At 39.3% G+C, this 24,993-nt stretch overlaps 1 protein-coding gene across 5 annotated transcripts in view; it reads left to right on the top strand.

Annotated features, from left to right (window-relative positions):
- ACER3 (alkaline ceramidase 3) overlaps nucleotides 1-24,993 on the top strand; it is a 99,383-nt gene that overhangs the window by 57,618 nt on the left and 16,772 nt on the right. For 4 of the 5 annotated variants that reach the window (XM_036324894.1, XM_036324895.1, XM_036324896.1 and 1 more), the window contains exons 3-8: nucleotides 4,785-4,837; nucleotides 8,849-8,901; nucleotides 12,329-12,410; nucleotides 14,695-14,730; nucleotides 21,586-21,644; nucleotides 23,855-23,956. In XM_036324894.1, coding sequence (XP_036180787.1) covers nucleotides 4,785-4,837; nucleotides 8,849-8,901; nucleotides 12,329-12,410; nucleotides 14,695-14,730; nucleotides 21,586-21,644; nucleotides 23,855-23,956 — 385 coding nt within the window. The remainder of the gene's footprint in view (nucleotides 1-4,784; nucleotides 4,838-8,848; nucleotides 8,902-12,328; nucleotides 12,411-14,694; nucleotides 14,731-21,585; nucleotides 21,645-23,854; nucleotides 23,957-24,993) is intronic. The other variant, XM_036324898.1, reaches the window with a different exon arrangement.

The following is a 24,993-nucleotide window of genomic DNA, read 5'->3' as shown; positions in this document are numbered from 1 at the left end:
GCGAGCCCATGGCAGGCATAGCAGGGTGGGATGAGCAGGAGCGGCAGGCGGCATTGGACTGCAGGTGTCCACCTGATCCCCGCAGGTCGTGCCGAGGGACGCCACTGGTGCACGAATCTGTGCACTGGGTCTCTAGTTCACTCATAAAAGGAATGAGTTAATGATACATGCTATAACATGAGTGAACCTTGGAAATATGCTAATTGAAAGAAAGCAAACAGAAAAGACTATAAATTATGTGATTCCTTCCATTTATATAAAAAGTACAGAACAGGCAAATCTGTAGAGAGAGAAAATAAATTAATGGTTGTCTGGGGCTTAAGGAGTTGGAAGATTTCAGGAGAAATAGATAGTGGCTACTAATAGATATTAGGTTTCTGTTTGGGGTGATGAAAATATTCTAAAATTAGGTAATGACTGTGGTTGCACAACTATATAAGCATACTAATAACAATATAACTGTGCACTTTAAATTAATTTTGTAGTGTGTGAATTATATCTCCGTCAAGCTGATTGTTGGTCTGCTTTGCCCTGGTTGGGTAGCTCAGTTGGTTAGAGCATCGTCCCCATATGCCAAGGTTGTGGGTTTGCTCCCCAGTCAGCACATACAGGAATCAACCAATGAATGCATAAGTAAGTGGAACAACAAATTCATGATTTTTTCTCTCTCTAAAAATCCATTAAAAAAAAAATGTGACAGATGCTTTGCTTTAAAGTTGCAAAATATAAAATACCAAAGGCCCAGTGCACGAAATTTGTGCATGGGTAGGGTGCCTAAGCCTGGTGGGCGATCAGGGCCGATCAGGGTCTTCCGGCTGTGGGCTGGGGCCTCCCTTTCCCAGCTGTCGGCTGCTGGCCGGAACCTTCCTTCGTTCCGTGCCACCCCCTGGTGGTCAGTGCACGTCATAGTGAGCGATCAAACTCCTGGTCGAACTCTCAAGGGGACAATTTGCATATTAGGCTTTTATGTATATAGATTGTGTGGAGGCAGGGCTGCTGTTCTATTACATTTCTTTGCATTCTACATAGGTTGTTGAAAAGATAAATCATAAACGGATCTTTAAAAATCAGATTTTTAGTGTTCTATGTATAAACAGTACCAAGAGAACATTTGAAAGGGTTTGGATATAAATGTTCCTTGAGTGAAGCATGATTAAGTGGCCAGTCTCCCTTTTAGGATGAATGGTCATCCCACTTCATTTTTTTTTACTTCATGAGTATATTGTGCGACTTTAAATAACACACAGGGTTTATTTTTCCCACTTATATTAACTTATCTATCTTTGCATCTTCTAATTTCTCCTTTTGAAAAAGACAGCAACCATCCTACTTCCTCATTTCTTCAGTAAAATAAGTGCAGTAATTTTTTTACTTCTCTCATCTCATTTTGAGCAGTAAAAAATAATGTAATCATGTATATAGTGTGTTGTTGTTTTTAAAAAGCAAGAGTAACAAAAAGTTTGAAATTTTTCTCAAGTGGCTTTGTGCAAATTATATGGTGACACCCCCATTTACCATGTCTGTTGGGCTAACTCCTATACATCCTTAAGGCGAACTCCTCTGGCATCATTCTTGCATTCTCTGACTTCCTTCATAAGTGCCCCTCTTCTGTGTTCCCATGGTACTCTATGCTATCTCCTTATCATAGCTCCATGTACTGGCATCTTCTATTTATCAGCTTGTGCCCTCCATTAGACTATATGCCTTATTAAGGCCAAGGTCTGGATTTTATCTTTCTACCTCAACATCTGTAACTGACTTTGACAAATAGGAGGTGCTCAGTAAATGCTTGTTGAACTGAATGTAATGAATCACACTAAAGCCCAATTATCAGATGTGATAGGAGCTGATATTTGTTTGGTTGATTTTTAAAAAGTCAAATCATATAATTATTTAATACTAGAGGCCCGGTGCACAAAAATTTGTGCACTCAGGGGGGGGGGGTCCCTCAGCCTGGCCTGTGCCCTCTCGCAGCCCCTGGTCGGGCTCAGAGCAGGGCCGATTGGGGAGTTGGGGCGCCGCCCCCTGTCATGCACAGAGCAGGGCGGATCGAGAGGTTGCAATGCCACCCTCAGTCATGCTCAGGGTAGGGCCGATTGGGAGGTTGGGGCACCGCCCCCTGTCACACTCAAGGCAGGGTTGATGGGGAGGTTGCTGCGCCACCCCCTGTCATGCACAGAGCAGGGCCAATCAGGCGGTTGGGGCACTGCCCCCTGTCACGCACAGAGCAGGGCCCATCAGGGGGCTTGGGGCTCCTTACCCTGTCACGCACAGAGCAGGGCCGATCAGGGGGTTGGGGCGCTGCACCCTGTCACGCACAGAGCAGGGCCCATCAGGGGGGTTGGGCTCCTTACCCTGTCACGCACAGAGCAGGGTCGATCAGGGGGTTCGGGAGCTCCCCCCTGTCATGCATAGAGCAGGGCCCATCAGGGGGTTGGGGAGCTCCCCCCTGTCACGCACAGAGCAGGGCCCATCAGGGGGTTGGGGAGCTCCCCCCTGTCACACACAGAGCAGGGCCCATCAGGGGGCTTGGGGCTCTTTACCCTGTCACGCACAGAGCAGGGTTGATCAGGGGGTTGGGGAGCTCCCCCCTGTCATGCACAGAGCAGGGCCCATCAGGGGGTTGGGGTGCCGCCACTGTCACACTCAGGGCAGGGCCGATGGGGAGGTTATGGCTCTACCCCATCACACACAGAGCAGGGCCCATGGGGGGTGAGGGGGGGTGGGGCGCCACCCTCTATCACCCACAGAGCAGAGCCGATCAGGGGGTTGGGGCGCCACCACTGTCACACTCAGGGCAGGGCCGATGGGGAGGTTATGGCTCTACCCCGTCACACACAGAGCAGGGCCCGTGGGGGGAGGGGGGGTTGAGGCGCCGCACCATGTCACACACAGAGCCGCAGGGCAATCAGGGGGTTCGGGAGCTCCCCCCTGTCACACACAGAGCAGGGCTGATCAGAAGGTTGGGGCGCCTTCCCCTGTAACGAACAGAGCAGGGCAGATAGGGAGGTTGTGGCCCCGCCCCCTGTCACACACAGAGCCACAGAGCGATCAGGGGGTTTGGGCGCTGCCCCCTGTCACGCTGATTCCGGTGCTGGGAGGCCTCGCGGCTCCGCTGATCCCGGTGCTGGGAGGCATATTACCCTTTTACTATATAGGATAGAGGCCTGGTGCATGGGTGGGGCTGGCTGGTTTGCCCTGAAGGGTGTCCTGGATCAGGGTGGGGGTCCCCACTGGGGTGCCTGGCCAGCCTGGATGAGGGGATGATGGCTGTTTGCAGCTGGTCACACACCCTTCAGGGTGGGGGTCCCCACTGGGGTGCCTGGCCAGTCTGGGTGAGGGGCTGAGGGCTGTTTTCAGGCTCGCGGGTGACTGAAGCTCCCAACTGCTCCTTTTTTTCTTTTTCTTTTTTATTCTGGGCCAGCTTTAGCTCTGGCTCCAGCTCTGAGGCCTCTGCTGGGTTCTATAATCGAGACACTGTATCAACTCCAGCTCTGAGATCCCAGCTCACTGAAAGCTGGTTTCTGGGGTTTTGTTTATCTTCTATATTTGTTACAATGTTTCAGACTGCAGGCTCAGAGACCGGCAAGGCAGGTGGGGAACGTTGGAGTCCTCCGTCACTGAAGTATGCAAGCCTCATGTTAGTTTCAAGCTGCCTGGCTGCCGGCCGCCATCTTGGCTGGAAGTTAATTTGCATATCTCGCTGATTAGCCAATGGGAAGGGTAGCGGTCGTACGCCAATTACCATGTTTCTCTTTTATTAGATAGGATATCCTAAATGTTTGTTTAAAGCATAGTTGTATAATCTTTGACAATTATTTTATATAGGGCATCACCTTTGAATATGGGATTCTAATTATAGTTCTACTTAGTCTTTCTTGGATTAAAAACAACAAATTTTAAAACTCTAAAATGAAAGCAGTTTATTTAAAATAGAGGCACTTGGAAAGAACTTTGAGAAATGAATACAGAATCTTTAGATTTTTATTATTTTTACTAATGTGTAACAGATACCTTACCCACACCTAATTCAACAGCAATTTTTATTAGCAACTAAATTTTGTTTTAAGCATTTAAAATAGTTTTTGTAGAAACAGCAGCTCTCTTTTGGCAGTCATAGTTTTGATAACTAAATACAGTGGCATTAACAAGTTTGGGAATAAACATAACTGACTGGCTCTTAGTAAGCATACATTTCAGCTATTTGGATCAGATGTGCAAGGAAGTACTAAAGAGTAACTAAACAGCTATGCCATTAAAGCTTACCCTGAGCATCAGGTAATATATTTTACAGATAGAACAGAGAATGTTGATTATATTTGTAAATCGTGTACTGGAGGGAATTTACTGTATTTTTTTTTCTATACCAAAATTTTATTAATTATAGAGCTTATGCAGAGTCTGCTATGTACTGTCACAAGATTTCATAAACTTTGCTCTTCTTAAAACTCAGTGCCTTGAGCCCAGCTGGTGTGGCTAACTAGTTGTGCATTGACCTATGAACCAGGAGGTCACGATTCCATTCTGATTCCTGGTCAGGGCCATGCCTAGGTTGTGGGCTTGATCCCCAGTAGCGGGTGTGCGGGAGGCAGTTGATCAATGATTCTCTCTCATCATTGATGTTTCTATCTCTCTCCCTCTCCCTTCCTCTCTGAAATCAATAAAAATATATTTGTTAAAACATACACTCAGTGCTTTGAAATGTCTTATTGCCTTCTTAAGTCACTCTGGTCACTTCCAAAGAATGTAATGCTAATTGTTTTGTTTGTTTGTTTTAATTTCAGTGGTAGGAATGGGATCCTGGTGCTTCCACATGACTCTGAAATATGAAATGCAGGTCAGTAATGAAAAAATTGACCAAATGCTTGTTTCTTCTAATCCAGAAACACTTCAAATTTGAGAAAAGAGCATGTTACTAGAAGATAGTTGAAACAAGAGACTTGGGAAGGGGTGGGAATTGAGATTAGTAATCTCTGGAGTTTTTACTTAAGGCCAAAGTATCCAGATGCACTAAGTGAAGTAAAGAGGCAAGCAAATAAGTTGTCCATGACAAGTGAAGATTATAACTTTTTGGTTCTTAGGTCAATGCTCAACCACTGAGCCATGACAGCCAGGCTAGATTATAACTTTTTAACCACCTCTGTGTAGGTATATACAATTTTAGAGTAGAGTCCCAGGGAGACATCTAAAAAAGACATAATCAGCCGAAACCGGTTTGGCTCAGTGGATAGAGCGTCGGCCTGCGGACTGAGAGGTCCCAGGTTCGATTCCGGTCAAGGGCATGTACCTGGGTTGCGGGCATATCCCCAGTAGGAGATGTGCAGGAGGCAGCTGATCGATGATTCTCTCTCATCGATGTTTCTAACTCTCTATCCCTCTCCCTTCCTCTCTATAAAAAATCAATAAAATATAAAAAAATAAAATAAAATAAAATAAATAAAAATAAAATAAAAAAGACATAATCAGTTCGTCAAAATAATATAGTTTTGTTCTTAGATGCCTGCATTCCCTCATGTCTCTCTCTTACAGAGTTCATTTGAATGATCTGGTCCCTCTCACTAGCAAGGTTTTAGAGCTATGCAAGGATTTTTATTTACTGCCTTTGCTCTAAGGAGGCCATATACCTATCCCTCAATCTTTTGACCTCTTTTTTCTCCATCACTAACCCAGATAGTCTAGAACAGCACTGTCCAGTAGAAATATAATGTGAGCTACATATGTAATTTAAAATTTTTGAGGGGGCACATTAATAAAAACCACATTTAAAAATAAGTGAAATTAGCCCTAATCGGTTTGGCTCAGTGGATAGAGCGTTGGCCTGCGGACTGGAGGGTCCCAGGTTCGATTCCGGTCAGGGGCATGTGCCTTGGTTGCAGGCGCATCCCCAGTGGGGGCTGTGCAGGAGGCGGCTGATCGGTGTTTCTCTCTCATCGATGTTTCTGGCTCTCTATCCCTCTCCCTTCCTCTCTGTAAAAAAATCAATAAAATATATTAAAAAAAATAAAAATAAGTGAAATTAATTTTAATATATTTTATTTTACCCAATATCTCCAAAGTATTACTTCAACCTGTAATTAATATTAAAATGCTTCACATCTTGAAATCAGATATATATTTCATGCTTACAGTAGATCTTCACTTAGATTAGGTTTCTTTTAAGTGCTCAGTAGCCACATAAAATAAAGCTAGTGGCTACTGTATTGGAGAGTGTTAATTCTAGAAGGATCTGTATATACAACAGTCTACAAATTATAACTGCATTAAATATATAACACATATTTATAAGAAAGTGTCATGTGTGCTCTACATGCCATGCTTGAGTTGGAGAATATACAGATTATGAGACACTGGTCTGACCTAATCAAGCATAGAAAACATTTCTTAACACTTTCTAGCTCAGAAAACATGATATAATATTAAAACTATTTTTAATAAAGTATAAATTATTTATGGTAAGATGATATAGCTTGGAAAGGATCTATAAAAATTAAAGACATTCAAACTATCTAATTTGAGGACAATTTCATCATCCCAAAGAGAAACCCATTAGCAGTCACTCCATACTACTGCCACCACCTAGCCCCTGACCACCATGGATTTGCCTATTCTGAATATTTCATTGCAATGAATTATACAATAGGTAACCTTTTGTGTCTGTCTTCTTTTAGATAGGCCAAATAATATTCCATTGTCTGGATATACCACATTTTGCTTATCTATTTATCAATTAATGGGTATTTGTGTTATTTCCATTTTTGGTCTTTCATGCATAATGTTGCTATGAACATTCATGTACAGGTTTTTGTGGATATATGTTTTTAATTCTCCTGCTTATATACTTAGCAGTAGAATTGCTGGGTCACTGGTAACCCTATGCTTAACCTTTTGAGGAGCTGCCAGATTGTTTTTCAAAGTGGCCGCACCATTTTACATTCCCACCAGCCATTTCTTCATATCCTTGCTATTGCTCGTCCTTTTGATTATATCCATTCATGGGTGTGAAGTGGTATCTCACTGTGGTTTTGGTTTGCATTTCCCTAATGACTAATGATGTTGAGCATCTTTTCATGTGTTTATTGATTATCCATATATCTTCTTAAGAGAAATATCTATTCAGATCCTTAACTCATTTCTAAATAGGGTTATTTGCTTATTTTCATTGAATTGTAAGAGTTCTTGCCGAAACCGGTTTGGCTCAGTGGATAGAGCGTCGGCCTGCGGACTGAAAGGTCCCGGGTTCGATTCCGGTCAAGGGCATGTACCTGGGTTGTGGGCATATCCCCAGTGGGGGATGTGCAGGAGGCAGCTGATCAATGTTTCTCTCTCATCAATGTTTCTGACTCTCTATCTGTCTCCCTTCCTCTCTGTAAAAAATCAATAAAATATATTAAAAAAAAAAAAAAGAGTTCTTTATCTGTTCTGGATACTAGACCCTTATCAAATATATGGTTTGCGAACATTTTCTTCCATTCTGTTGGGTGTTTTTTTTCATTTTCTTAATAGCATTCTTTGAAGCAAAAAAGTTTTCAGTTTTGCTGAAGCCCATTTTACCTATTTATTTATCATATATGTATATGTGTGTGTATGTATATATATATATATATATATACACATACATATATATATATATATACACATACATATATATATATATATATGGAGAAACAACTAGATGAATGTGCTGAGATAAAATATCAGGCAAGACTAAGCATCTGAGTGAGGGGAAGGATAGGCTCCCCTACTATGTGTTGATCATATTGTGACAAGAATATTGCATTCAATTCTGAGGACTAACCTAGCATGTGTTCAAATGAAAGGCACCAGAATGGTGAAAGAATTAAAAACCTGAGGGGAAGGAACTGGGAATACAGTCATGTGCTGATTAACATAGGAATATGGCCAGAAATGTGTCATTAGACAATTTCATTGGTGTGCAAGCATCATAGAGTGTACTTACTAGTATACAAACCTAGGTGGTATTGTCTACTACTGAAATTGTATGTGCTATACTTTTATACATCTGGCAGTGCAATAGGTTTGTTTACATCAACATCATCACAAACATGTGAGTAATGTATGCACTAAGACATTACTTTGGCTACAATATCACTAGATCTCAAGCCTGTTCACTTACATCTATTCCCAATTCTGCTACCTTAATCCAAGTAGCAATTTTCCTTAGCCTGGACTGCTGTAACCTCTTGGCTAGACCTCCCATGTCTACGCTTTCTTTCTTCAGAACATTCTCCATACAGGATTGGCTTTAGGACAGGTTTAAGTATTAGCAATAACCTATCTAACACTCAGCTTAGTGTCTCACTTGTAATATAATACATAATAGCTATAATCATTATTATTATTATTGCTAATAACATTATCTTTCAGAGGCATAGTTTACTTAGATTAACTAAATGACTTTCCCGACCATTAATACCTCTTCTTATGTATATTAGTGAACATTTTATCCATCTTAAGTGCTATAGAAAAGGGCAAAAATGCAAAAGAATACTGATAGGACCCATAGACCTCTAGATGGTGAGCATCATACTTTCTTGGAAATGTGATACTATAGTTTGTGATTACCAAATGATCTGAGCTGCCCAGTGCATCCTGCATTCTACTTAGCTATGTACATTAGGACAGATAGATGGATGGATAGGCTTGATTATTCAAAAACAATAAATTAAACACACTCAGGGTAAATTAGATAATGATAAATATACAAAAGAATTAATAAAAGATATTAGATAATGAGGTGACCATTTTAATCATGAAATTTTACTTTATTTGCATAATAATTGCAACTCTACAGTATTGACATCCTATTATCTGTCTTTGTTTCTTATAGCTATTGGATGAACTCCCAATGATTTACAGCAGTTGTATATTTGTGTACTGCATGTAAGTATTTAAGTTTAAAATTTAGTTATTTGATATATTTTAAAATTCACATTGGCCTTATAGTGAATTGAGTTATATAACTAACTCAGTTAATATTACTGAGAGATTATAATAGTGTAAAAGATTATAATATTTGTGATCTTGACGTAGAGCATAATCTCTGGGAAGTTAAAATAATGTTGTTTATTAATTTTTGTGATATCAATACCCTATAGCCTATTTAGGTAGACTATTACTTAAATTTGACATAACTTACATAATTTGCCTTTCCTTGAGTTATAAATGTATACATGTTTAGGTAAAGATTTTATATATTAATCCATAAAAATAATTTTTATCTATTTTGTATTTGTAATTGTTCTAGAGATACCAGATCATCAGTTATCTCTAATTATCACAGTTGTGCAAGATTAATGCGTATTGTCCCTATGTTATAGATGAAGTGAAGCACAGAGAGGTTTAGTAACTGGTCTAAGGATGTGTTGACGTAAGAAATGTCCAAGTCTGTAGAAAGTTTTTATAAGAGTTTGAGCCAAAACTGAGGACAGTTGCTGGGAAGCAAGATCTCAAATGCTATAGAGAATGACAGTTTTGCAGTTTCTTTTATGCATTTGGAATTAAGGAGGGAACTAAAGAAGATTACAGGAAAGTGGGAGAAAGCAAGGCAGGAATTGGATAGTTAAGATGATGTGCTTTCTTAAAAGTGGTTAGGCTTATTTCAAAGGTGTGTTAACCTAGATGCACAGAAACAATGGACAGGGCTTAAGACAAAGAAAAAACCTTTACTAAAAAGTTATATGCCTGGGGCGTTACTACCCACCATGACCTGACCATTTAGGAGTTTATGATCAAATCATCTGGGAAGGTACTTTCCATAGAGCCCCCTGTTAGTCCACGGATATAAAGCAGAATTTATGCTTAGGTGACTTACCTAAGGCCATGTAGTTAGTAAGTGTCAGAGTTGGAAATTGAACTACAAGTTTAGTAACCTTGTTACTGGAAAGGGGGCCTGTTCCTGAGCAGGTCTGCCTAGGGCTCACCAGTAGTGTGTGGGTTCTTGACTTCGTGCAGGAAAAATTTCACGAGTCCAGGTGAATTTTAGAGGACATTTACTAAAACGGCACAGTGAGATAAGAAAGGGCTGATGAAATGAGCCGAGGCTGGTCTGCTTTGGCTCACTAAGAAGTCAGAAAAAGGGGGTCTGGGTGTCATGTTCAAGGGATTTGCCCAGGATGAACTGCCACTGCCCAGTGTTGCCCTGGTTGCAAGCCTTGTGGGTTCCCTTACAACTTAGGAGATGCATGCTTGTGGGGAAAGAATGGGATGGGGGAGGCATGGGCATGTTCCTGGGAGGAAGAGCATGTGCTGGGACCTTGGTTTTGAGGGATTTTAAAGGCAGGGTGAATGGGGGGATCTCAGTAGGATATTCATCAGCTTTATGCTGATGTACCAAAATGAGATTTATTCTCTTAATTTCATCTGTCCTTGGGTGTGGTTAGCAAATAGCACTAATTGGAATTCTGCTGTCTCCGAGTAGGGTGATTTAAGCCAGCGGTCGCCGACCACTGGTGGTCCATGAGGTCCGAAAGGTTGGCAACCGCTGATTTAAGCTATTTACCCTCTGGTTGGGAAGGAGAAGTTCAAACCATTTGCTCTTAAATGTCCTTGATTTAGGGAATATGGGATTTACTAGGTGGCTACAAACTGCTTGGCATCTAGATTTTCTAAGTGGCTGCAAATTGCTGTTTAACTATCTCAGTTTCCTATTCCACTCATCCTGGCTTTATAGCCTGTTTCAACCTTACCTTCTAAATATATGTTCTGTTCCCCAGCACTAATACTTAACATGTCTCTGAGCCCCTGAGCCCTTTATGTGATGGTTGGCTGATTCTTCTCAATATGGTCATCATTGCTAGCTCAAGAATATCTTCTAAAGGTATACAAAATTCAGAACAGTTTAAAAACATATTATTTTAAAAGTTCTGAAATTTTTTTCTGTAAAGGCCAGACAGTAACTATTTTTGGCTTTGTGTGCCTGTAGTCTGTTGCACCCCTTCAACTTTGCTGTTGCAGCATGGAAGATATGTAAACAAATGGATGTGACTATGTTCCAGTAAAATTTTATTTACAAAAGAAAAACCAAAAAACAACAACAACAAAAAAACAGGCTTAGGCTGAGAAATTGCCCTGATCTAGAAAAATACTTTCAGATGAGCTCTTTTTACTAAGTCATTAAGTTCCAGAATTTAAAGACAAAAGAGATCTTATAAGTCATCTGGGCCACCACCTTTCTTTGCAGAGAAGGAAATAGGAGGTGAGTCCAATTCCCACAGCCAATTGATTAGTGAACTGAGAGAAGCCTCCTGCTGTTTGTATTAAAACATGGGTTCAAAGGTTGGATACTTAACTGATGGCCGTGTATTTCTTTATATTTCCTTACTTACTGAATATTTCCTCTGTCAGATACTATCCTAGTGACTAGATATATGGAAAAAAGGTTTTATCCCAGCACACAAGGAATTCACAGTCTGGTTGGGAGACAGATAAGTAAAAAGATGATAATATGCCGAAACCGGTTTGGCTCAGTGGATAGAGCGTCGGCCTGCGGACTGAAGGGTCCCGGGTTCGATTCCGGTCAAGGGCTTGTACCAGGGTTGCGGGCACATCCCCGGTGGGAGATGCGCGGGAGGCAGCTGATCGATGTTTCTCTCTCATCGATGTTTCTGACTCTCTATCTCTCTCCCTTCCTCTCTGTAAAGAATCAATAAAAATATATTTAAAAAAAAAAAAGATGATAATATAGTGATATTTTCTATAATACTATGTTATTCCTGGATCATTAGTTGAAAGATATACTCAAGCTAGTTTGAGTTAAGAGAGATTTATTTATTGTAAGGACATGAGGAAATTATGTGGGACCCAACATCAGGAGGTAGAGCCTCATTAAACTGGAAGGACAGCTTCTCTCTCTCTCTCCCTCCCTCCCTCTTTTCTCCATTCCTTCCTCTCAACATGGCTTCAAGTCTTTATGTCTGCTTTATTTTCCCCTCCCTGCAGACCAATTCTCTGCTCATTCATCTGCTTGTTCATTCAGTTTGGCTGCCCTGTTGTCAACATCAGCCTTGGAATCCCTATGGCTTTATACTTTGACTCTCCACACTTGACTGATTCGGTCTCTAACTTCCAAACACCAAATTTTCAGGGGTGAGCCTCTCATTGGTCCAGTTTAAATAAGGTGCCTGCTCCTGTTCCCTCAACCTCTTGGAGACTGTAGACAGTCCAAGTTCTCTGAGATGAGAGTATGGATGGGAAGAAATGATGGGCATCACTAGACCCAAAGAATGTGTGTAAGTGGTCCAACAGCATTCTATTTCTTTTTCTAGTTATATACTCTAAAGCAATTTTTCTTTCTCTCTCTATTTTTAAGGTTTGAATGTTTCAAGACCAAGAACTCAGTAAACTACCATCTGCTTTTTACCTTAGTTCTATTCAGTTTAATAGTAACCACCGTAAGTCATACTTTGTTTCTAACAGATTAAGCATGTGAACTAGGCTTTTATGGAGTTTGGCACATTTTGCTTCCAGTGTTTGGTTCATACTGTTCAAATTGAAATGTTTCTAGAGAAAACTCACAGTTACTGCTTCTTTGTTTCCCATTTAGGTGTTATTTCTCAACAAAAAGTTGAAACAACTTTTTAAAACTCTGGTTTTAAAAAATAGGGAAAAATCAAAAGGTTAATATTTAGTAGAAATGGGGGAAAGCGAACTTCTTTTTATGGATGGATATATTGTCTCCTTTTTGTTAAAAAAAAAAGAGAGAGAGAGATTTACTCTGCTCTGTTGAGTCTAATATGACTATTTTTTAACCTTTTCCTAATAAGTTGAGATAGCTGGTCACTTCTGAGCCTACCTAAGTGTCTTTTTTCCTCAAGTGAATTGAATTTAGATACTCATTTCAACAAACTTTTATTGCAAACCTATCATATCAGGCAGTAGAAAATATAAGATGACTGCGAGCAGTTGCTTTGCTTGAGGAGTACATTCTAATACAGAAGTCAAACGTGTAAATGAAGAATTGCTTCAAAAGATAATAATTACAATAACAGAGGTAAAAACTAGTCATACAAGGATGAGATGAAGGAGTATCAATGAAGATTTCTAGAGTGGGTCAAGGAAAGCTCCATAGGAAAGGCATTTAAGCTGAGTTTAACGAGTAGGAGTTCACCAGGCTTTTGGACAAGAGTGTGGTGAAGCATTTCTAATAGACTATTACACTGTTCATAGGCATAGAACCATGTGTACATGGACTGTGAGGGTGAGTGAGTGGTTGCTGAACAGAGAAAGGATCAGAAAAGGCTTCAAGAAAGAGGTATAGTTTGAACTGATGAGTGTTTGCCAGCAGGGGAGGATTTCTGAACAAAGTGAAGAGCAGCCATGTTTAAAGATACAGAAGCAAGAAACCAGCATATTTGGGGAAGCACTGTCCTTTCTGGAGCCTAGAATAAAAAAGAAACAAGAGGAAAGCACTGAAGCCAATCAGAAAGTCAGGGGTGAGATCATGGAAGGCTTTGAAATTTGGACTTTGTCTTGTAAGTGATGGGAGTCATTTCAAGGTTACTATTTAAATTTTGATTCTCTCTACCATGTCATTTTAAAAGTGTATTCCTATAATGCAGCAAGTGTAAGCTAAATCTTGAATAGGCATTGAATTTAACCACCTATATGACAATGGAGCCTAAAACTAGAGTTTGTGTAACTGGGAAGACATCTGGGCAAGTGACTTAGAAGTTTTGGGAAGCAGAAACACAAGAAATTTGTTTTATTAATCCTCACCCAAGGATATTTTTCCACTAATTTTTACAAAGTAGAAGAAAGGTGGCGGGGGAGGGGGAACAGAGAGAAACATCGAAGTGAGAGAGACACATGGATTGGTTGCGTCCCGCATGCATCCTTACCAGGATTGGGGATCAAGCCTGCAACCAAAGTATATGCCCTTGTTCAGAATCAAACCCAAGACCCTTCAGTCCATGGGCTGATGCTCTATCCACTGAGTCAAACTGGCTGGGGCAGAGATTTTTTTTTTAATGTTTTCACTTTTTGAGCACCTACTATGCTAGACACTTTTATGCCCTTTTTAAAAGATATTTTATTGGTTCTTAGAGAGGGAGAGAGAAACTTCAGTGTGAGAGCAGGATATTGATAGGCTGCCCTTGCATGCCCCTATGAGGGATTGAACCAGCAACCCTTTGGTGCATGGGATGATGCCACACCGGCCAGGGCCCTTTCATGTATTTTAGCTTCTTATTTGTCACCAATGTTATTCCCATTATCAAGATAAGGAAAAATTAGTCTTTTGGTTGTGATGCCACTTACTCAAAGCCTGCAGCAAGTAAGTGGCAGAGTCTGAAATTCAATTTGTATCTCTACCTCTTTATACTATAGAACATGTCTGCTACAGGGATGTAGGCATAGCCTCTTCAGCTGTCATACGTATCCATGCATCTTTGCCCCTCCTTGATGCTGATGCAGAGGCCAAGAGACCAGAGACATCCACAACAATTTTGAAACATGTAGTTGACCATGGTAAAGCTAGCACTGGGAAAGACCCACCTGTAGGGATGAGCTCTCCTATGGCATTGCCACTTAATCTGATTGGTTTTATGTGGCTGGAGTCAGATCTGAGTAGCAGGACTAGGGAAGCAGGAGAGGTTTGGAATTTTCAGAATTGTTATAATAAGTTTTCTTTTCCCCTTCATCATGCATTTCATTCACATGTGTTTCAATATTTTGCAGGTTTACCTTAAGGTAAAGGAGCCTGTATTCCATCAGGTAATTCTTAAAAATTATTACACATTTGATTGGTTAACAATACTTGCCTGCTTTGTGTTTTCCTTTTCTGAGAAATAATATGCAAATACAGAGGTTGCAAACTCAAGTGCCTACAGGAGCCAGCTGTAGGTAACAGGAATCTACCTGGAACAGTCAATGCCCAGGTCCACCTGGCTGTTGGTAGTCAGTAATGCAGGTGCAACATTGCTCATATAAGGAGAAAAAAAGAGGAAGTCTTCTGCACATACATATATAAAATCTTTTTATGACATTATTTTCTAGAAAAGGTAGAGTGAAAAGTCCTTGAATATTTTCCTCCTAATATATATTATAAGTTTTTTGAGGTAGAAAGTTATTTAAATTGAGGGAAGCAAACACAGGAAACTGCTGGAGGAAATAATGATTTATAATGAAACCAGAGTGAAATAAAGTAGCAGACCCTAACTAAAGAGAGCTATTGTTTATTGAATGCCACCATGTGCCTGGCACTATGCACATTGATACACAGACTAATCTCCCCAGCAGTCCTACAAATTAGGGCTTATTATCCACATTAGAAGGAAAATGAGCTCACAAATATTAAGTAATTTGCCCCCGGGTTACATAGTTATTAAGAGGCAGAGCCAGGATTGTAATCTAGATTTGTTTGACTCCTGCCACCATTCTTTTAACAAACTAACAAATAAAAATAAATCAATAAGCACACATTTCAGGAGTGTCAGAAGCTCTGTAGTTTTAGATTATTTTGTACTTATATAATAAGTAAATATACCTATAACATTTTAAACTGGAGCTAGACAATAATTATCTAACTGAAATCTGTTTTTTATTTTTATTTACTTATCTATTTTAAAAATATATTTTATTGATTTTTTACAGAGAGGAATGGAGAGAGATAGTTAGAAACATCGATGAGAGAGAAACATCGATCGTCTGCCTCCTGCACATCTCCTACTGGGGATGTGCCCGCAACCCAGGTACATGCCCTTGATTGGAATCGAACCCGGGACCTTTCAGTCTGCAGGCCAACACTCTATCCACTGAGCCAAACCGGTTTTGGCTTTATTTATTTATTTATTTAAACAGAGATATTGGATTATATACATTTATTTATGTGTAAACAGAGAAGGAGGGAGGGATGGAAGAGATCAATTTGTTGTTCCACTTATTTATGCATTGGTTGATTTTTAAATGTACCCTGACCAGGGATCAAACCTGCAACTGGATTATTGGGACAACACTCCAACCAACTGAACTGCCAGGCCAGGGCCGAAATCTGTTTTTTAAATAAATTCCAAAACCACATTATTCTGCCTTGCTTTTCTACAGGCCTGCTGAAAATAGACATAGTAGATGTTATAGGAGAAGAAACCCTCAACTCACTTACCTGTTTATTAAAGCTTAAAGTGATGTCATTGTTTAGAAAGATTTATTGACACTGTAGAAAATGAAGAAAGTTTATGTTAAAAATAGTTCCATTTTTATAACATTTTTGTTTGCCTTTACAAGAAAGAAAAATCAACCACAAAAAAACAAAATTTGGAAATTTGAGGTTAATTTTTGTAAGTTTATGACCAATTTTCCATTTTATATTTTAGATCTATTTGACATTATATTTATGTAATAAAAGTAACAAAATCTGCCCTAACTGGTTTGGCTCAGTGGATAGAGCGTCAGCCTGCAGACTCAAGGGTCCCAGGTTCGATTCTGGTCAAGGGCATGTACCTTGGTTGCAGGCACATCCCCAGTGGGGAGTGTGCAGGAGGCAGCTGATCGATGTTTCTCTCTCATCGATGTTTCTAACTCTCTATCCCTCTCCCTTCCTCTCTGTAAAAAATCAATAAAATATATATTTTTTAAAAAGTAACAAAACCTATATATATAAAAGGCTAAGCCACCGTCCGACAGTCCATCCAGTAGCTATGACGCACAATGACCACCAAGGGACAGATGCTCCGACTGGTAGCTATGACATGCACTGACCACCAGGGGGCAGATGCTCAATGCAGGAGCTGCCGAGCTGTGGTGACTTGGCAGCTACAGTTCTTGGGTGATGTACCCCAGAACTAAAGAGGAGGGAGCTCGATTCCGGGGTGCATAACCCAATAACCACCCTCTCACAATCTGGGACCCCTCAGGGGATGTCAGTCAGTTTCGGCCCGATCCCCACAGGCCAGGCCGAGGGACCCCACCTCCCAGAGGGACCCCGCTTACTTTGAGCCACGGTGCCACCCCAGGTGCAATCAGCCAGGGAGGGATCATGGGAGGTTGACTCACGAGTGTGTCCAGCCCATCTCACCCAGTCCCACCCCATCAGCCACCTTCTAATTAATTCCCTTTCAATGTGCATGAATCTGTGCACCAGGGCACTAGTCCTATATAATAAAAGGGTAATATGCAAATCGATCAAACAGTGGAACAACCGGTTGCTATGATGCGCATTGACCACCAGGGGGCAGTTGCTTAAAGCAGGAGATGCCCCCTGGTGGTCAGTGCACTCCCACAGAGGAAGAGCCACTCAGCCACAAGCCGGGCTGACTAAGGATGTCCAACTGCAGCTTAGGCCCGCTAGCTGTCAGTAGGACATCCTCTGAGGGCACCCAGACTGCAAAAGGACGCAGGCCGGGCTGAGGGACCTACCCGCCCCCACCCCCACCCCCAGTGCATGAATGTTGTGCACCAGGCCTCTAGTATTCATATAATATCTCATGCTGTAATTTCCACATGTTTTTCCAGTAGTAAATATTTTCTTCTCTGTGTAGAGTGGTAATGTTTGCTGATCGGAAGGGAGACAGAATGAAAGCTTATAGCTATGGCTTATATCCTAGGCTTAGAGATTAAAAATTAGGCTGGAAAAAATAAAATAAAAATCAGGATGGAGAAGTGGAGAAGTAGGGGAATGCTAGTATGAAGTGGCTAAACAACCTGAAGTAGAATACATTCATTCATTCAACAGATGTCCACTTCCACAGTGTACCTTCTCAGTACCAAATTCTGAGCTGGAAGTTGTAATTAAAGAGGCATAAAAGTAAGACTTTAAGATCTAGCCTTACTGGTTTGGCTCAGTGGATAGAGTATCCGCTTGTGGACTGAAGGGTACCAGGTTCAATTCCGATGAAGGGCACATGCTGGGTTGTGGGCTCGATCCCTAGTAGGGGGTGTGCAGAAGGCAGCCGATCAATGACTTTCTCTTATCATTGATATTTCTATCGCCCCCTCTCTCTCTCTGAAATCAATAAAAATACATTTCAAAAAAAGACTTTAAGATCTAAAGTTAGACAGATTTGGATTCCAATCTAGTCTCTCCACTTACTAGCTATATACCTTGGACAAGTTACTTAACTTCTTTGAGCTTTTTAAGTGCCAGGTGCTGTTCTAGTCACAAGATATATATTAATAAATGAAATAAAGAGGTCCCTGCTCTTAAGGAGTTTATTATGCCACCTAAAATTGGTATAATAATCTCCTAAAGTTGTCTGAGGATTAAATGAGATAATGCATATAAAAAGCCGTTAGCACATTGTAAGCACTCAGTAAGCATTAAGTAATATTATTATACCAAGGCAAATAAGATATGGCTGCTGGTCGTAAGGAAAATAGACTTGTAAAAAAATATTTGAAACATATATGTCTTATAAGGGCATGTACCTGGGTTGCAGGATTCCCTTTCCAGTTGATGTGTCATTCTCTCTTACCCTCCCTTCCTTCCACTCTCTCTGAAAATCAACGGAAAGAAATATCCTTGGTGAGGATTAACAAACAAACAAAAGTGCTTCTACTGCATGTACCTAAATTATTACTTACTCCAGTATTAAAAAACAGGTTAGGGAAAATGACCCACTATTGTAAAGCTTTTTTAAAAAGCCCTCTGCCTCAAATATCTAATCTAGAATATCCTGTGCTGATCTGTTAAGTAATTATAATCAAAACTATCTGTAATTATGGCTTAAAAACATCTATCCCTATTTATTTTCTGGGTATCATTCGTAAAAGAAAACTTTTCTAAGATTTGAATTTGGAGTATTGTTTTTATTCTTTCATATAACTATTGATGTGTTTGGTTTTGTGTGTGTGTGTGTGTGTGTGTGTTTTTTTTTTAAGATAAAGCTCTGCTTTTATTAAAACAACATTTACAAATAATTCATGTGGCTTCTGTGTCTCTCTCTCACTGCTCCCAACTCAGAGGACGCATTATTTTTTTATTGATTTCACTAGAGGCCCGGTGCACGAAATTCGTGCACGGGGGGGGGGGGGGTCCCTCAGTCTGGCCTGCAACAATACCAGCATCCCTCGCCCAGCCTCTGGCCAGAGGCCCCTCCCCTCCCTCCATGAGCCCTCCCTCCACGTGGCCAGGGCACAGACGCTGGGCTCGCATTGCCAGGGTGACGCCGCCAGCGTCCTGCCCCGACCACTATTGGCGCCGCCATCTTTGTTGCAGAGTGATGGTTAATTTACATATTACTCTTTTATTAGATAGGATAGGGGAAGGAAGAGGAAGAGAGAGATGGAAACATCAATGACAAGAGAGAATCATTGATCGGCTGTCTCCTTCACACCCCTTACTAGGGATCGAGCCCGCATCCCAGTGAATGTGCCCTGACTGGGAATCAAACTGAGACCTCCTGGTTCATAGGTTGACCCTCAACCACTGAGTCATGCTGGCTGGGTTGTTTTGGAATTTTTAAGTAGAAAATTGTTTTGGAGTTTGTGACAAGATTTACAATAACTTTCAAGATCTTAAAAATAATGGAAAAGGAGGGAAAAGCAACGTTGTCCAATCTAAAGGAGCTTTGGCTTGAGAGTTTGGAATCTTGATTTCTTACCACTTTGATTTCTTGTCACTTTATTATCCATGGACAAATTTCTGACGTGCCTATTCTTCAATTTTTTTATCTGTAAAATGTTTAGAAAAAGAAGTATTACTTCACAAGGATAATATAAAATAATTAATATGTTAAAGCATAAGGCAATAAACAATACAGTGTGATACTAAAAGTACATATTTACACTAATAAAAGAGAAACATGCAAATTGGTGTCACTCCATTACACCCACCAGCCAATCAGTGACTATGCAAATTAACCCAACAAATATGGCGGTTAATTTGCATACACAGGCATGGAGCAAAGACTGAAGGCTCCAGCCGGACTGAAGACTGAAGAGGCTCGCTGCAGCCGCAGCAGAGAAGCCAAGCTTCACTGCAGCTGGACCAAAGGCCTGTGTCTTGGGTGCCAGAGGAAAACTGGTGCCTACAGCCAGGGGAAGGAAGGCCTATTGTGCAAATCTTCGTGCAACGGGCTTCTAGTTGAGATATAAGATGACATGCATAAAATTTTGCCTGTAATAATCACATAAAGCTTCTGAAAGGAGATATTTGAGTTGAGCCTAGAGCAGCCGTGGGCAAACTATGGCCCACGGGCCGGATCCGGCCCGTTTGAAATGAATAAAACTAAAAAAAAAAAAAAAAAAAAAAAGACCGTACCCTTTTATGTAATGATGTTTACTTTGAATTTATATTAGTTCACACAAACACTCCCTCCATGCTTTTGTTCCGGCCCTCCGGTCCAGTTTAACAACCCATTGTGGCCCTCGAGTCAAAAAGTTTGCCCACCCCTGTCCTAGAGAGATAAATAGTGACATACTATTAGAGAGAAGGAGCTAATAAACATTTTAAAAGGATCTGCCATAACCAGGATGATTGTCTTGCTAATCAGATTAGCTTCCCAGATAGAAAATCCTGATACCAGTTCTACTTTACTGTATTAAAAATAAGGTGATCCAAACATCTCCAGAAGAGAGTCAAATGATTTTATTTAATTTGATAGCCTTGCAAAGTGTAAATCACATAGCCACCACATTCAGTATATTCACCAATATATCTTAAATAAGGAAATAAGTAAAAAATGTCTATGAGAATAGATTAAGAGAACATTTAAGAAGTTAGTTAACCCTCTTTAAGCAGCTAATTAACAAATCAGTACTTGAATATCACAGTGAGATCTCATCTAATGTCTCAGAGAGTACTATTACCTAAACTCTTCTTGCCAAAGTGGATGTCTCCCATGGATTGGTTCTAGATAGGAACTTAGGCAGATTTATTTAAATTTTATTATATTCCACTTATACCACTTAATTACAGATTAGAGATGTGAAGAAACTACTGTGTAACTCACTTAGAAAAGAAGCAAAAGAAGCTGACATTTTTTAATATCTCTTATGTACTAAGTATTGTGTATCTTTTGTATAGTTTATATGGACTGACTTACCTATTATCATAAAAATATCAACAAACTGTATAGACATTATCATCTTCATTTTGTAGGCGAGATAGCAGAGTTAGAAAGTTTACGTAATCTGACCAATTTTTTTAATATGTTCTTATTGATTTTAGAGAGAGAGAATGCGAGGGGGAGAGAGAGAAAAACTGATGTGAGAGAAACGTCAGTCGACTGCCTCCTGTGCGCCTCCTACTGGAGATTCAGCCTGCAACCTGGGAAATAGAATCAGTTGCTGAAAGTGAAGCTAAAGAGAAGGGAAGGATCTAGGGAGTGTGAGGCAAAATTATAGTATCTGTTCAGGTTTCGGCAAATATTTAAAATTTCACATAACATAAGAATTAAAATGGACACAGAACTTCTGATACTGGTTATTCACAAACAGGCTCGTAAGTTTTCCTCAAAGCTTAGCATGACTCTTAAATATATAATTACATATTCTTAAAAATTCTGTTCTTTAAAATGTAATGAAAGATAATAAATGTTTACATTTAATTGGGAGGGCTACTTTTGTAGGCAAAATATACTTTCTTTGCCAAAGAATAATGATTTTAGTAACATTTTTTCCTTTCTTATTTAGGTCATGTATGGAATGTTGGTCTTCACATTAGTACTTCGATCAATTTATATTGTTACATGGTAAGTAGTTTGTATCATCTCACTATGATTAGAGTACATTCAGGCAATAAATCTATAGCCTAAATTGAAATAATACATAAAACCCAATTCCAACAGGGTTATTGATTGAAAACTATATAACCCAACATTCATTATGATATAATTACAAGGAATACTAGTTCTTTAAGCAAGTTGTTAATAGGCACCATGTGAAGACAAGAGTTTCAAAATTAAAGAAATTTGAGGAAAGCTATATATGATGACCACCTTTTGTTTATAATGTACAAGTATATTAAAGCCTTTTAAAAATTCTAGAGTAAAAAATGAGAAACTGATTCTGAAATTTACATAGGAAGGCAAAGGATCTAGAATAGCCAAAACATTTTTGAAAAGAACAGTAAAGTTAGAGGACTTATACTATTTGTTTTGCTCTGTGCCACACTAAAACATTGTGGTATTACTGGTAAGAATGAAATATAAATCAATGGAACATCCAAAAATAGACCCATTCTGAAATAGACCTACGTATCCCTACTGACCTGATTTTAAATAAGCATCTACGGTAATTCTGTGAGGAAAAGGTAATCTTTTCAAATTGTGCTGAACAGTTTGATAGTCTTATTTTAAAAATTAACTTAAACTCACACCATTACAAAAATTTACTAGAAGTAAATCAAATTCCTAAATGTAAAAGTTAAGATTAAAACACTTCTAGAAGAAAATAGAGCAGAAGTTTTTTCAGGCTTGCTTAAGAAAAGAGATATTAAATAGGGCACAAAAAGTGTAAACTATAATGAAAATATTGATAAATTTAACTTCATCAAAATAACAAACTTTTGTTCTTCAAAAGACACTGTTAAGAAAATTTAGGGCAAGTCAGAGTTGGAGAAAGTATATGCAAAATATATATCCAACAAAAGATTTACATTTAGGATATATAAAGAACTCTTACAACGCAATAATAAGGCAAACAACAATTTTTTAAATGGGCAAAGATTCAACAAACTATCAAAGAAGTTAGATGGATGGCAGATACACATGTGAAAGGATGCTCAATGACCTTAGCCATTAAAGAAATGCAAATTAAAACCACCATGAGATACCACTATACTAGTACACCTACTAGAACAACTAAAAAGACTGATGTCATATCAAGTGTTGGTGAGGATATAGAACAAAAAACACTCATACACTGCTGATGGGAATGTAAAATCACTTGGGGAAAACAGTCACTTAGGAAAGCAGTTTAGTGGAGTCTTAGAAAGTTTAGCATTCACCTGCCATTCCTCTCCTTGCTTTTTACCCAAGAGAAATGAAAGTGTATGTCCATAAAAAGACTTACTTATGAATGGTAGTAGTTGCTTTGATATGGCAAAGAAAACTGAAAACACAAATGGCCACCAATATTTGGACTGATAAACAAAATGTGGTATATCTATATAGTGGAATACTACTTAGGAATAAAAGGAACTGAAGTATTGATACACATAACTACATGGAAGAATTTCAAAATAGTTATGCCAAGTGGAAAAAGCACATACAATAAAGCAGATATGCTGTATTATTCCCTTTATACAACATTATAAAAAATGCAGACTCAGCTTTTAGAGGTGATGGATATATTTATTATTTTGAGTGTGTTGTTGGTTTCATGGATACATATGAATATATTCATCAAATGTACACTTTAAATATATGCATTTTAATGTACGTCAATGAAACCTCATTGCAGCTATAAAATATACATATAAGCTGCTATTTTGAGTAATTCACCAAGCTTCAGTTTTTTTATTGGTGAAGTAAAAAGAATAATGCCTGCTTCAGAGGGTTTATTTGAAGATTTAATTTGTGCGTATGTGTGTGTGTGTGTGTGTGTGTGTGTATGTGTGTGTAGTGTGTATCTAATTTAGTATAGTGCCTGACACAGAGCAGGTGACTCAATGTTAATTATGTTCCACCACTCCCCTTGCACTTCCATGGGACTGATAGAGTTACTGGGGGCTTTTACATTACCTTCTTGATACACCGTACCTAGCCAAGTGTTAGAAGCACATTTTCTCTCAGTACCTTTTAATGGCTAAATGTAATAGGCAAATGTATTAGATAATTTAATAGATAGGTTTGCTTTTAATACTAACAAAAAGCTTTCCTTCTCATGAAAGTGATTACTTCAAGCTCTGATCATGACATGACGCAGCAAAATTTCACTGTGCTTTTTAATTTTTCCACAGGGTTTATCCATGGCTTAGAGGACTGGGTTATACATCTTTGGGCGTATTTTTATTGGGATTTTTATTATGGAACGTAGATAACATCTTTTGTGATTCACTGAGGTAAGATACATTTTCAGTCTCTGAGGTCAATGGGTACATTATTATTTTGCCTATTTTTGCACATTTGAAATTCCTCATAATAAAAAGTTAAATAAGTAAATGTAGACTTTAATGTACAGAAGCAAACAAGTAATACATCTTGCTTTGAAAACTAAGATCTAATTGAGTAGTTCTGAATCAGTAATACCCTTCAGAAACCCATTTAGAGCTGGTAATTGTCTCAAAATTAGATGGTAATTGTCTCAAAAATTCATAGGATATCTAGAAAAATAATTTGATGTTTCATGTTTATTTTTTCCCTCTAATAAATGAGAATATTAATATATCTAATCAAAAGATCTAGAATTTTAGCCCGACCAGCGAGGCTCCGTGGTTGAGCATAGACCTATGAACCAGAAGGTCACAGTTTGATTCCGTTCGATTCTCGGTCAGGGCACATGCCCCGGTTGTGGGGAGGGGGGGGTGTAGGGGGCATGCAGGAGGCAGCCGATCAATGATTTTCTCTCATCATTGATGTTTCTCTCTCTCTCTCTCTCTCTCTCTCTCTCTCTCCTTCTCCTTTCCTCTTTGAAATCAATAAAGATATATTTTTTTAAAAAAAGATCTAGAATTTTAGACTTGGCTATGCCACTCACTAGCAGAGTGACTTGGGCAATTCAATTAATATCTCTGATGGAAGGAGACTTACTTGACTTGGGGTGTGAACACATAATACAATATAGATGATATAGGATAGAATTGTATACTGGAAACCTATATAATTTTATTAATCAATGTCACCCCAATAAATTCAATAAAAAAGGGAGGAAATCTCTTTGAATTTTAGTTTCCTAATCTGTAAAGCAAAGCTAATAATAGCTACCTCAGAGACTTACTATGAAGTGAAATAATAAATACCAAAGGACTTTATAGACTGTGTGGTACACTTCGAAGGTAATGGCTGTATGCAGGGTATAGGAAAAGCATGTATCTAGTTCTTTAAGTGCATGCTAGGCAGATCTGTGTTTCCCAAAGTATGCTCCGAGAAACATTTGTCC

Source organism: Myotis myotis, unplaced genomic scaffold (genome assembly GCF_014108235.1).
Source record: "Myotis myotis isolate mMyoMyo1 unplaced genomic scaffold, mMyoMyo1.p scaffold_m19_p_10, whole genome shotgun sequence".
In the NCBI taxonomy this organism is placed as follows: Eukaryota; Metazoa; Chordata; class Mammalia; order Chiroptera; family Vespertilionidae; genus Myotis; species Myotis myotis.
The sequence above is the reverse complement of the archived record's forward strand: the minus strand, read 5'-3'. Positions and strand labels throughout refer to the sequence as shown.